This window comes from Neophocaena asiaeorientalis, unplaced genomic scaffold (assembly GCF_003031525.2).
Source record: "Neophocaena asiaeorientalis asiaeorientalis breed wild unplaced genomic scaffold, Neophocaena_asiaeorientalis_V1.1 scaffold52, whole genome shotgun sequence".
NCBI classification, from domain to species: Eukaryota; Metazoa; Chordata; class Mammalia; order Artiodactyla; family Phocoenidae; genus Neophocaena; species Neophocaena asiaeorientalis.
The window spans coordinates 4,053,411-4,068,159 of record NW_020173927.1 but is presented as its reverse complement, the minus strand read 5'-3'; the positions used below and the strand labels follow the sequence as shown (position 1 = coordinate 4,068,159).

General features: G+C 40.5%; 1 protein-coding gene across 1 annotated transcript in view; it reads left to right on the top strand.

Moving 5' to 3' along the window:
* ADAMTS16 (ADAM metallopeptidase with thrombospondin type 1 motif 16) overlaps nucleotides 1-14,749 on the top strand; it is a 174,710-nt gene that overhangs the window by 43,697 nt on the left and 116,264 nt on the right. Inside the window, exon 7 of the mRNA XM_024752503.1 lies at nucleotides 13,363-13,645. Coding sequence (XP_024608271.1) covers nucleotides 13,363-13,645 — 283 coding nt within the window. The remainder of the gene's footprint in view (nucleotides 1-13,362; nucleotides 13,646-14,749) is intronic.

Here is a 14,749-nt window from a genome sequence, read left to right as displayed (position 1 = left end):
TGCTATATTTTTAAAAAAAAAAAAAAAAAAAAAAAAAAAAAGAGGTGGTATTTGCCTAATATGTGCTTGATAACAGCTTATTAAGAAGGCATTCTATTTTGTTTTTACAAGTCATGGTGCTATTATTATTTATTTCCAATCTATAACGTAGGAATATGTAGCACGTATTTGTTCAATTCTATTATTCTTATGTGAACACTTAAAGTTTCTATTTGTATTTAAAATTCCAAACAGTGAAACAGAGTACAAACCACAAGGTGTAATATATTAGTTTGCTTAAGAGCAAATTCTATTTCATAGATGAAATGTTTTTACTAAATTTGAATACTTTAAAATTGAAATGTATTTCTATTTTTAATGACTAACTGTTTCAAAACTAAAGAAGAAATCAAGAATTTTTTTTTTTTTTAAAAAGAAGGCATTCTAAAATAGACCATTTTGAATATGCATTGCCACATTACAATGATCATGCAATTTGAGCTAACAGTCTGGAAACAGGATTAGTCGTAACTTCCATAACCCCCTCGGGATTCTGACATGTGTATGAGAGTATATGCAGTCATATATATAACTAAGGCTGGAATCTGTGAATGGTCAAATTTGGTATCCATAGGGACGGATGTTTAAAGGAACTGCCTGGAAGGTTACATGTGTAACAGAAGTTGTGTCAAACACACAATGTTGGTACAAATGACCATTCCCCAGACCCCACGTTACAAAAGCCATTATGAGGCCATATTGATACTGGTGTCTGATGTCCACTTGCTTGAAAACAAGGAAACTTAGTTATAACAAACCTCACCCAAAGTTGAATTGTGTCTTAGCAAGCCATTCAATAAACGGTAAACATCTGACAAAACTGTATAACCCCACAGGGATCTTGCCTGTCCCATTCCCTGAGTGCAGGGCTGGAAAGGGAACGATGCCAGGTGAGCCCGGGGCCTTGGAGATACAGATGCTGGGTGCGTCTCCGTGTCAGGTCTGTGAATCTTATTAAACATGCACGACAAAACTGTATAACCCCACAGGGATCTTGCCTGTCCCATTCCCTGAGTGCAGGGCTGGAAAGGGAACGATGCCAGGTGAGCCCGGGGCCTTGGAGATACAGATGCTGGGTGCGTCTCCGTGTCAGGTCTGTGAATCTTATTAAACACGCACATTGTCACAGCCCCACCCAGACCCGCTGACTGAGCACTGAGCACTTCAGGATGGAGGAGGACAGCGTGGGTTTTGATGGACGGAAAGTTCTGAGGGTCATGGCTGGATATGCAGACTCCATAAGCAACACCCTCAACCTACCGGTCCCTCCTCAGGGAAAGTCCATGAAGTTCGTATTGTGTATCTACAGCAGGGAACCTGCAGATGAAAAGCTGGTGCCTCTCCCTGTGCTTTGCCTGGTCTAGGGGTAATGGGGAGGAGACAGGTGAAGAACTGAATTCAGATGCTCATCACTTTTAGCAACAGCGTTAGTGAAAGTGGTTAAATGAAACGGGACAGATGCTTTGCATTCAGTTTTGCGATGTCCCACATGGATCTCTGGGAAAGCAGCTCCAGCACGTGCCGTGCTCCTGGCCCCTGAGCTGCCTGCAGTCTCTCGTCTTCATTGCCTGCCTCTGTGTTCTCTTATGAGGAATCTGACCCCTTAGAGGGCCCTGGAGTCCGGGCTATGCTTGTTCTTAGGCTGGTTGTTGCCGAGGGCACGTCTCTGAATGACTTCACCCCACTGTGCCCCCAGGAAGCCCCAAGGTGTGGAGGGAATGGCTAGCTGGGAGCTCAGCAGTCCTGGCTGCCACCCTTGTTCAGGTCACACTCCTGGAGCCTCAGGTTTGTTTAATTTTCTAAATACTTTACTGATGTATAATCCACAAAAGAAAACCTCACTGCTTCAAGTGGACAATTCAGTGATATTTTAGTTAACGTACGGCACTGTGCAACCATCTCCACGATCCAGTTTTAGACCATTCCCGTCACCCCAGAGAGAACGCTTGTGCCCAGCAGTCACTCCCTGTTCCCACCCCAGCCTGGCAACAACTGCTCTGCTTCCTGCCTCTGTAGCTTAGCTTTCTCTGGACATTTCAGAGAAATGGAATCATACAAAATGATATGGCTTCCTTCACTCCACATACTGTCTTTGGATCCATCCATGTTTATCCATACTGCATCCCTTTTAACTGCACAATGGTGTTCCATTGTAAGGATGTACCACATTTTGTTTATCCATTCACTCACTGATGGACGTTTGGGTCATGAGGGCCTCAGTTTCTTTATCTACAGAAATGTAGCTGCTGGTCCCTACCTTGCAATTCTGTTCTGAGGACTATTGGTAATCAGATGGTATCCAGTCACTGGAACAGAGGCAGGGGCATGATAGGCAATCAGTAAATGAATGCCATCAATATTAATATGATTAACAGAAATAGGATGTCACGGTCCTAGAACCCGGAGCTTAAAGGACACTGTTGTGAGAGACTAGATATCAACACCAAAGCCAGTGAGGAAGAGAAATATCCCCAGTGGCACAATTAAATAGCAAAAACAGCTGATTCATGAGCTAAGTGTGAACTTGATGAGCTCGTAACAGAATTCACCTAGAGCCAGCAGCTTGCCGACGCCGGGGGGACGGGTGCCTGAATCACCCACTGGGATGGATTGAGTGTGTGTGGAAAAACTTGCATGACTTCAGGAATGGCTAGTAGATGCAAATGACAGCACCCCGGGGAGCCATGGCCTCTGATGAGAAACACGTGTGCCCACCCCGCCTCGCGACGCTGGCCGACTTCTCTGCCCTGACCACGCGGCAATGGCTGTCCAGCTCTCCTGTGACCCTCCCGAGCTGCCGTTGGCCTTTTGGTCTTGGTTTCCCAACCTGCACAAAGTCCTGCACACACTTAACTTCCTCTCTCTGCAGATTTCCTTGTGCAGCCCTCAATCTCCAAAATATCTACTGGGCTCTTGATTGACATCATTAAAATATCTTTTTTTTTGCCACCTTTGCAGTGTATATATTTAATCTGCACCAGGTGACCTAGGAAACAGTGGTAGATTTTTTCCTCGATTTACAGAGACAGGAGCTAGGTCTCAGGACACATGCCCATGTGCACACACACATGCACTCACCCTCTGAAGAGAGGGAGAGTCAGGCCTTGAACCAGAGCTTTGGCCTCAGGAGCCACCACTGGCCATTGCATCGCTGCAGCACGTGTCACAAGGCTGGGTTTAACACCTGCTCTGCCCTTAAGAGCAACACAATGGCAAGCAAGTCCCCACACCTCACCCTGTCACTCCAAACGGAAAGGTAAAGGAGGAGCCAGGCCAGTGGAGGGCTGGGGGAGGTGTGCACAGGAAGCAGGACTAGTGGGCGCCAAGAGAGACCAAAGAGAGCCTGGGTGTTCCCGAGGCTGGAGGGTAGCAGAGGCATCCTGAGCGCCCCGGGGGGCGGCAGGAGCACAGCCCGGAAGGAAATTGAGGCAGGTCAGAGGGTAAGGCTCCAGGAATTGTGCTCTCAAATCAAGGGATGCAATTGCAGGGTTCTAAGTAGTTAGTGATCTGATTTATGCTTCTTTTTTCCTCCAAAAAAGTAGAGAAAACATTAGAAGGAGGGCGAGAGTGGAAGCGGCAGATAGTAAGCATAACCCTCTAGAGGAGAAGGTGGAGGTGGGATGCAAGGATAAGCCCAGAAGCTTCACGTGTCCCCTCTACCGGATGGGCTGGAAGAGATTTCCCAGAGCCTTTGCCCAATTTGAGCAAGGCCCTGCTGAATCAGTATTAATATTATTAGTAGGTGACTCTATCACAAGCGGATATTTTGCAGAGAACGTGTGAGCTGATGCCGTGTAGGGCCACAGGGCCACTGCCGTGGCTGTTCCCTCTGCCTAGCCCACAACCTTCCCTCTGGAATCCACACAGCCAAATCCTCACCCATTTAGGGCTTTACTGAAATGTTACCTTCTCAATGAGGCCTAACTGTTTCCTTACCTAAAATTGAAACCCCCTTTCCTACACTCCCGGCGTCTTCATTCTGAGTTGTTTTTTTAATATAATTTATTTTTAGGGCATTTTTAGGAAAACACAGCAGAACTGGGTGTGGAAGTTTCCCATCTAGACCCTGCCCCCCCACACGCACAGCCTTCCGCCACCAGACGGCACATATGTTACAACTAATGGACCTACACTGATACACCATAATCACCCGAAGCCCGTGGTTAGGGTTCACTCTTGGTGTTGTACACTCTATGGTTTTGAACAAATGTATAATGACATGCATTCACCATTATAATACCATATAAAATAGCTTCACCACCTTAAAAATCCTCTGTGCTCTGCCAATCCACACCTTCTGCTCCCCTAACCCCCGGTAACCACTGTTTTGTTTTGTGGTTTCTTTTTCTTTTCTCCATAGTTTTGCCTTTTCCAGAATGTCATATCGTTCGCATCGTACAGTATGTAGCCTTTTCAGGTTGGCATCTTTTACTTATTACTATGCATTTAAGCTTCCTCCCTGTCTTTGCATGGCTTGGTAGCTCATTTAGTGCTGAGTCATATTCCATTGCCGGGATGCACCACAGTATTTATCCATTCACCTTCTGAAGGACGTCATGGTTGCATCCAAGTTTTAGCAACTATGAGGCTTCTATAAACATCCTTGTGCAGGTTTTGATGTGGATATAAAGTTTTCAACTCTTTTGGATAAATACCAAAGAGTACAATTGCTGGATCTTATAGTGAAAGTTTGTTTACTTTTATAATAAGCCTCCAAAATGTTTTCAGAAGTGGCTGCACCATTCTGGATTCCCACCAGCAATGAGTGCAAATTCCTGTTTCTCCACATGCTCACCAGTATTGCATGTTGTTGGTCTGGTAATTCTACTAGGTTTATAGTGGTATCTCATTGTTTTAACATATGATGACATATGATGTGGAACATCTTTTCATATGCTTATTTACCATCAGTATATCGTCTTTGGTGAGAGACTGTTAATGACTTTGGCTTATTTTTTAACTGAGTTGTTTTCTTATTGCTGAGTTTTAAGAGTTCTTTGTGCATTTTGGATAACAGTTCTTTATCAGGTGTGTCTTTTGCAATTTTTTTTTTTTCCCCAGTCTGTGGCTTGTCTTCTCATTCTCTTGACAGTGTCTTTCACAGAGCAGAAATTTTAAGTTTCAGTGAAGTCCAGCTTATCAATTCCTTCTTTCATGGATCCTCTGGTATTGTCTCCAAAAAGTCATTGCCAAACACAAGGTCATCTAGAGTTTCTCCTGTGTTATCTTCTAGGAGGTTATAGTTTGGCATTTTACATTTAGTTCTGTGATCCATTTTGAGTTAAATTTATGTGAAGCATGTAATGTCTGTGTCTAGATTTCATTTTTTCACATGTGGATGTCCAGTTGTTCCAGCACCATTTGTTGGAAAGACTATCTTTGCTCCATTGTCTTGCCTTTACTCCTTTGCCAAAGATCAGCTGACTGTATTTGTGTCTGTATCTCTTTCTGGACTGTCTATTCTCTTTGTCTCTTTGTGCTCCAGAACCACACTGTCTTGGTTACTGCAGATTTATAGCGAGTCAGGAAGTTTGGTAGTGTCAGTCCTAAGACTTTGTTCTTCTCTCTCAATATCGAGTTGGTTATTCTGGGACATTTGCCTCTCCCTATAAACTTTATAACCAGTTTGTTGATATTCACAAAATAATTTGCTAGAATTTTGATTGGGATTGCATTGAATCTATAGATAGAGTTGGAAAGAACTGACACACTGAATTTTAACTTTTTATGATTTACATATTATTACATCAATTGTTTACTACCTGTCCTCCACCCCCCAACTCCACAATGCAATTTAAGCTTCACAAGGGAAGCTGTGTTGTCTATTTTGTCCATTGTTGTATCTGGATTGACAAGAAGAGCACCCAGCTCATAATAGGCAGTTAATGAATATTCACTGAATGCATGAATGAATGAACGAACATGCTACACATTCCCTGGATGAGAGGAACTGTGAATTTCCTCCACTATGGGATCAAATTCATGCCTAAATGTTACACAGCTCTGTAAATGAATCCATTGAGTATTAGAGTGTTTAATCCATGGTGTTCTGATTATATTAGGTAGCAGCAATATCTTCAATGCCTTGACTAGGTGACTGTTTGCTTAAACATTTCTCTTTGTGTCTTGGGAATGTGCAGAGAAATACAGGATCTGAGAATTTAAGTTCGAGCCGTTCCTAGTTCAGATAGTTTTGTGTCAACCAAAGGCAATCTTACTAAGCACTCAGTCTAGGACAACATGCTCTGATTATTTAGCTGGCGCAGTTTTATCAACATGCTAGTGGATGTGATTTATAAGAATGTTCGTAGGTGACATATACTATTTATTATGGACAAATACCACAGCCATGGATTTAGCAAACTAGTCTTAAGAGGTAAGCTCCCAAAGATTTGTTAGTTACCAGTTGTTCTAGAGCACTGTTCTTCCATAAAACTTTGTGCCATAATAGAAATATCTGTGCTGTCCAGTACGGGAGCAACTAGTCATGTGTGACTATTGAGCAATGTCAAGACTAAATTTTTAACTTTATTTGATACTAATTTAAACTTGAATCCCTGTGTGTGACTACTGAGCAGTTGGAGGACTGCATTCTTAATTTTCTTCAGTGTTAATTAAAATTAGTGGTCACCATTTTGAACAGCACACATCTAGAAGTTTTCCTCTAACAGGGATTTAAATCCTTGCCATAGATTGACCTGAAAGATGTCATAACATTGAAAAGCTCAAAAAAATTACTAATGAAAAATAAGAATACACACTGCAATGATATTTAAGCTCCGAGAGAAATTTGATCTCCCTTTATAAATAACAGCCATGTCCCATTAGGTTATCTATGTTCTTGACTTTTTTCACATTCATTGTTTTTTCATGAGGTATTCCCGTTTCAATCCACAAACCAGATCTTGGCTTTATTAGAATTTTCAGCTTAATAAGCACGTTCTTTTACTATCTACTGATTCATTTATTCTGAATTTATTTTTTAATAAGTCCTTTCTGGTTTCTAGGTGGTCATTCATGGCATTTTAAAAAACCTTTTGGGTTAGTAGTTGGTTGGTTTCTTTTCTTTATTTTTTTTTAATTTCTCTAAGTGCAGTATGAGTACATCTCACCATTTTTAAAGAACCAGCTTTTGGTTTCTTTGTTTTTCCTCTATCGATTTCCTATTTTCTATTTTATTAATTTATACTCTACTTCTTATTATTTCTTTTCTTCTGCTTACATTACACTTAATTCAACCTTCTTTTTCTAGTTTCCTATGTTGGAAACTTAGATAATTGATTTTAGATCTGTCTTCTTTTCTAATATCTGCATTCAGTATTATAAATTACCCTCTTAGCATTCATTGCATCCTACAAATTTTGATAAGTTGTGTTTTCATTTTAATTTAGTCCAAAATATCTTAAAATTTCTATTGAATCTCTTTTTGACCCATGTGTTATTCAGAAGTGTGAATAATCTCTACTTATTTGGGGATTTTCCAGTTATCTTGTTTGTTATTGATTTCTAATGTAACTCTGTTGTAATCTGAGAGCAGACATTGTATAATTTCGATTCTTTCAAACTTGTTAAAGTGTGTTTTATGGCCCAGAATGTGGTCTGTTTGGATGAATGCCCTAAGCAAGCTTGAGAAAAAAGTGTATTCTACTACTGTTGGGTGAAGTAATCTACAGATGTCAATTATATCCAGTTGACTGATGGCATTGTTGAGGTCATCTATGTCCTTAATGATTTTCTGCCTACTGAATCTGTCCATTTCTGAGAGAGGAGTGATGAAGTCTCCAACTACAACAGTGGATTCATCTGTTTCTCCTTTCAGTTCTATCAGACTTCACTTCATGTAGTTTGGCACTCTGTTGTTAGGTACATACGTGTTAAGAATTGTTGTGTCTTCTTAGAGCTCTGACTCCTTTTATCGTTATTTAATGCCTCTCAATCCCTGATAACTTTCCTTACTTTGACGTCTGCTCTATCTGAAATTAATATAGCTACTTTTGCTTTCTTTTGATTAGTGTTTTCATGGTATAGTTTTGCACCCATTTACTTTTAATTTATCTGTGCTTTATATTTAAAGTGGGTTTCTTGTAGACAGTGTATAGTTGGGTCATGTTTTCTGATCTATTACAATCTCTTTTAATTGGTGCATTGGACCACTGACATTCAAAGTTGATGTAATTGAATTAACATCTACTATATGTGTTACTGTATTTTATTTGTTGCCCTTGTTTGTTATTCCTGTTTTGGCCTTCTACTCTTTTTCTCCCTTTTGTGGTTTGAATTTAGCATTTTATATTGTTGTATTTTCTGTCCTTCTTTAGAATATCAGTTCTACTTCTTCTTTTCTTTTTTTCACCCAAGAGTTTACAATATACATTTACAACTAGTTCAAGTTCACTCTCAGCCCCCACCAGTATGGCAGTTATTTTCCAGGGTATACATGGTGGTAGAGAAATAACATGGTGTGCTGACAACAGTGTGTAAATCTGAGTAATTCTGAATTTTAATCTTAGCTACCCCACTTCCTAGCTCTACAATGTTGGGCAAATGTATGCATTTAATGTCCCATTACTTTAAATGGGAACATTAATTCCCACTTCATATGTTTGTTATTAGAATAAAAATAATAAATAGAGCAAAACACCTAGCATATTACCTGCCACATAGATGGTGCCCAAGACAAAGTAATTATAAAAGTTCTATAAAAGTTGCATCTGTCTTGTGTTTTAGAAACATCACTAAGGAGACTAGAATGAGTAGAATATTCCCAATACAAATCACACTTTTGGAGAAATGACAAAGAAGTACAGTAAAAATGAAATGAATTAAGAATTGAAATGCCTGTTTCTTCTAATGAGCTGGATCACTTTTTCACAGTGTTGATTGACACTTGTGGTGTCACCTGAGACAAGCTTGCAACCAGTTCAGTGAGGAATCCCTTATGCAGCAGGAAGGAATCTGATACACTGCCCAACCAGGCTCATCTCTTCCTAATTTACATTTTATTTTTTGATTCATGCAACTTTTATAGACAGCCTTTCCAAATAGATATACATTAATAAAGATCTATCAGCATTTAAGTGTGAATAGCAACAAATATAATACAGTAAACATCCTACCTTCAACACTTTCTTACATTGCTCAGAACCAGCATTTTTTCTTTTTGTTTTCTTTTTTATCGAAGTATAGTTGCTGTCCAATATTATATGTTACAAGTGTACGGTATAGTGATTCACAATTTTTAAAAGTTATACTTCATTTATAGTTCTGGAATATTGGATACATTCCCCATATTGTACAATATACCCTTGTAGCTTATTTTATACCTAACATCATAGTTTGTACCTCTTAATCCCCTAGCCCTTGATTTCTCCTCCCCCCTTTCCTCTCTCCACTGGTAAATACTACTTTGTTCTCTGTATCTGTGAGTCTGAGAAACAGCACTTTCTCATCACTGACAGGGCACCCACTCTTTCTCTCTTTATAAATGCAGTACAAGTGTTGAGTTTCCCAATGTCAAATGATTTACAGAACTGGCGACGAGAGATGCAGGTGTCTGGAGAGCTCCCCTGCAATGCCTGGGAGAAGCTGACCTTTTCTGAAGCCGGTTAATAATCCACCCAGCTTACCTCCCAGTGGTTACTGTGGGCAGGTGTACACCAGACATTTTATGAGCTACTAAGTAAATATTCTCGATTCAGTAAAGAAAAGCACTGATAAAAAGAAAACATTAATCTTCCACAATTTACCTAATCATTTAAATAAGCTTGCAAACTAATAATACAGCAAGATTTATTGCAAGATTAATGTAGCAAGAAAAAAGGAGTAACTTTTTTCTTGTACTTTTCAGTATGTATTGATTATAGAGGAATATCAAAATATCAGTCTTATCAGTTATTGTGTCATTCTATGTAGTTAATGAAATAGGGGATTATTTAAATACAGAATACTGTAGCTCAGACTAAATTATAAATGAAACAAGCATAAACCCTTGACTACTGTGTTAGTGAAAATTCAGAAGTCCTCCAGAGGCAGTTCTCTCTTGCCTGCGGATCTGGTCCTCTGGGCCACCCAGGATGTAGCCTTAAACCCAGGGGAAAGCAGGAGGTGGTTTTGAATCTGGAACAGCTGTCATAGAACACAAGTGTTTTAGGGGAGGAAGCCAGAAAGCTTGAGGCAGCAGGCCAGAAGCAAAGATGTGTTTGGGGTGATGGTGTTGGGATACACCCACACACGGTCTTCAGAGGGATCTCGTACTGTAGAGTGAAAAATCCCCCAGAAACTCCTTGCATTACAGAAAGGAATCAGAGATCATCAGGGTGAAGTACGATATTTTACACTCTTTGTTTCATTAATGCAGCAAATATTTTTGCTTAGGCCATGTATTTTGGAGGCCATGTATTTTAAATATATATTATTTGTTAAATCTTACAATCTCGTGGCAAGTAGCTGCCTTTGTATCCACTCCCTAGAGGACAAAACAGCACAGAGGGGATGAGTAAATCATCCGAAGTCACAGAGATCATGTTAAAAAAAGGATAATAAATGCTGGGTGTCTGACCCATCAGTCTGTTCTCTGCGAGTCCACCCAGTTTTGCACCAGAGATGCTGAACATCATCTACTCTAGAGCACCCACAGGAGCTTATCATCTTTTCAGGGTGATTTGAAAAGCAAGGGATTGTTTGCATGTCAGATAAGATTTTTTTAAAAGCAAAAAATTACTATTTTATTTTTTTCAGTTTAACATTTCAACTAGTTACCTTAAGTAGTGTACAAAACCTCTCTGGGGAGTGTCATCACACAAGGTTGAACATATTCATGATTGCTTATGGGACTCCTGAGTTAGTTTAATTGCCAAAGGGATGAAACCCAACTAGCTTTATCTGTTATTTAATTTCATACTAGGCTCTTCCTTGATAGAACTGAAGACTTTAAAATATTGACTATCCTAGTTTAGTTGGTAGAGTTCTAGGGCAAAAAGATTCCCAGGGCATCCATGGAGCTCACCAGTGAGAGCCCCCCACCTCCTCCACCTCAATCCAGAGCATAAATTCCAAGTATTTCACCTTTCCGCTGCTAGCTGGCATTTGGGCCCCGGGAGGTCTACACCCCATGGGGCTGATGGCTTCATTGATAGTTTACCAAGTTTACCTTCTCTTACCTCTTTCCCACCAGCAGGAACACCATGGCCAATGCTTAATCTCTGAATGTACGATAAGCCCGGTTGCCCCTCTCTTTTCTGTCTCCACCCCCAACCCTCCTGTCCCTGAGAGGTGTATTTGGCCCTTTCCCAAGATCTCAGAAGTGCTTCTCCATGTCTGTCATCCTGCACTGTGCAAATATTCAGACCCATGCAGGACAACTCAGTCCACCACAGAACTTTATTTGGTGTGCAGTGATGGGCCCTAAGCGCCCCCCAGATGAGAATCAGACTCAGGCATCTAAATCAGAGGCACTCTTAGAACAGGCAACCAAGCGTCAGTGTCTTTGAATACCCAATAAGGGTCTAATCAGTGCCCTAAATTATCAAAATAACTTGCAAAAACTCAGTACACATATAAATACTGTACTGGAGAGTTCTAAATTATAGCTGGATAATTCTGTAGGAGTAATTCTTTGTATTCTAAAATTATGAAGGTATTTTAAAACATTTAGAAGGATTTAAAAAATTAATCTGTAATCCCATGATCCAGCAATGCCATTGACACTTTTTTTTAAAGAAAGGATGCACACAGAGTTTAAAAACTTGAGTAGTGCCTAAAGATGTAAAAATGGAAGTGGAATCCCCCTCTTGCATCCCTCTTCCTCGATTTTCTCTCCCTGAACATAACCAGCATCAACAATTTCTCATCAGTCCTTCTTGGAAAATTCTTTAAGTGTAGATGCACACTTTTTAAAATGAACACATTTGGAATCCCACTATATACTTTATTATACACTTTTTTAAAATAACAACTTCTGGGACCCCTACAGTATAAGCCTTAAACTTACAGGTTTTTAATTTATTCTGATTTTGTTCCAATCCTCATACTTTGCTTCCCAGGTGACCTTGAAAATGTTGTTTTATCAGCCTGATTCTCTATTTCCTCATCCATAAAAGGAGGAGCATAACGATACCTACCTCACAGAATTGCTGTGAGTGATAAATAAGGTGTAATATAGAAAATGTTGGCCATAGTCTTGGGAGCTCACACACACACACACACACACACACACACACACACACACACACACAATGTTTACTTAAGATTATTATCAGGACATAATTAGCTGGCCTTTTTAAATCATTATGTTCTTGCCAAATAAGTAAATGTACTTTTAAAGATTACCTTGAATTAGTTGGTAAACATTTAAATTATTTCTTGTTTTGATTATTTTTTCATTTTGTTTGTATTTTTTATGCTATTACAAACAAGGATTCAATTATACATTCACAAATACTTATCAATATTGGGGAAGTGCCTACAAGAAGTATTTGGCGAGAATTCCAAAAGGTTAAAGCAGAAACTAACACACCATTGTAAAGCAATTATACTCCAATAAAGATGTTTAAAAAAAAAAGAATTCCAAAAGGGTAAAATCCTAGAATTGAATTATACATTTTCAATGCTGATAGATGTGGCAGGTCTGGCCCCAGTCTACCCTTTCCCAGTGTCATTGCCTGTTTGTTCCCATTTCTCCTAACAGTTATCAAGTTTGAAAAATACTTGCCACTCTAAAAGGCAAGTCTCTCAATTTTCTCTCCTTTAAGATATTTTTGTCATTGTTTGTGCTTTCATTGTCTGTTATGCTGTACAGACATTTTTTGTGTTTTTATAATCAGTTCTTTCCTATTTCCCAAATACTTTGCTTAGAAAGACCTCCCTGATTGCCTAAGAAATTCCTTGTGCTTTCTTCTGGATTAATTTTGTCAAGTTACACTTTTATAGAAAGTGTCACATTTTATTGAAGTCTGAATAGAATTTTGCTACTTACTATATTAGGATTATAATTTTACGTCTTTATTTGGGAACTCCCCTCACCACCTCCACCCATATTAATATCTAGGGTTGTGTGCTTTCTCCTCCAATTTTTGCTTTAAAGGACCTGACCTTAGTATGTTGTGCACTCTCTTTGCTCCTGGAGTCGAGTCAGGACACCTCCACACCAGTGTCTCTGCAAGGGTGTGGGTGGGGAAAGGGCTCAAGAGTGGGGCTGTCCCATCCCTAATTCTCAGCCCCCTGTGCGACCCCTTGCAACGTGTGCTCTCAGTGGCGGGAACAGCACGTTTGTGAGCAGATAACAAAGCACTGATGCACATTTCTTTCTCCCTCTCTATTTTGCAGTCAGGCATGATAAGAACCCAGGAAGCGGACTACTTCTTGAAGCCCCTCCCTTCACACCTGGCAGGGGCCCCCAAGGACTCTGCGGGGGCTGGGCCTCCCTCCCACATCCTGTACAAAAGATCCACCGAGCCTCGGGATCCAGGGTCTCACCAGGTCGCGATGATGGAGAGAAATTGGCGGCTGGAAAACCGCCACCTCTTCCACCACGAAGATCAACCCCCGCGCGGCGGCTCCAGTCTCAGGCAACCACAGAAGCTGCATTTCTGCGGAAGACGCAAGAAATGTATGTAAGGGCGATTCTTTTTAGTATTTAACGATTTGGACAATTCTGTAAGCCAACGGAGTATTTTTAATTTTCTTCAAAGTAGTCTGCCCTAGAGGTGAAATTTGTTGACTACCTTTGCTAAACTTAAGTGATGATTCCAAAGCAAACCCATCAACTGTATGTTCAGTTTAAAACATCTCTCCCTGGTAGGTGGATAGATAATGGTAGATGTTTTTCTTTTGTTTGTTTGTTTGTTGTTGTTGTTTTGTTTGTTTGTTTGCTTTTAAAGAGCTGTTCCCTGGGCAGATTAAATGACAAGGTGCTCAGAAATGCAGACTCCACCAGATGTCTTCAAAAGAACCCTGGCATGTCTGCCTGGTAATTCTGTACTTTTGAGGTCTAGATTTACTAAAGCTCACATGCTTTTCCTGCAGAGGTGATTTGTCCCTATGCAGGTTTTTATACTTCACTCACCACGTCAGAAGACAGAGTATGCATGACAAAATTTATCTGCAATTTATCACCAAGGCTCTATCGAAGTTCTTTTTGTTTGTGTCATGAACATTTAAGAATAGATGTGATATTTACATTTTATGAAGGAACGTCTCACAAACTCAGGAACAGGAGTTCAGTGTTTTCTGGACTTTTCCTCACTTCCTTCGGCTTTCCCCTCAAGCATTGCTTTATTTAGCAAACCTTCCCCAAGGAGCCTCTGGAAAGCCCATCCTTCTCTGCGGCTTGGTTTCTTTGGCTGCTAGACCCAGCACCCTCAAATAGAGGTGGGCATGTGCAGGGTCTCCGTAAATACTGTGGAGAAGAGAGGATGACCCAGAATCACTTGGCATCTTTGATAAAAGAACAAGTACCATTGACTGTCTGCACCTGTGCGTCATCTGAACTCATATCGTCCTGTAACTAAGTCTCAGGCTACATTCAAATGGACTTGAAAAACTCAAGCCAAATTACTAAGAGTGAGCTCAGCCTTAGGGGAGGCAGCGGGAAGGACAATGTTGAGCACAAGTAGAGGGAACGGGAGGCTGCGGAGGTCAGGGAAGCCAGACTGAGCGCGCATCGGAACAGGGCACACTGACCAGCAGCAGCTTCCTGAGTCTGCGCAGACAG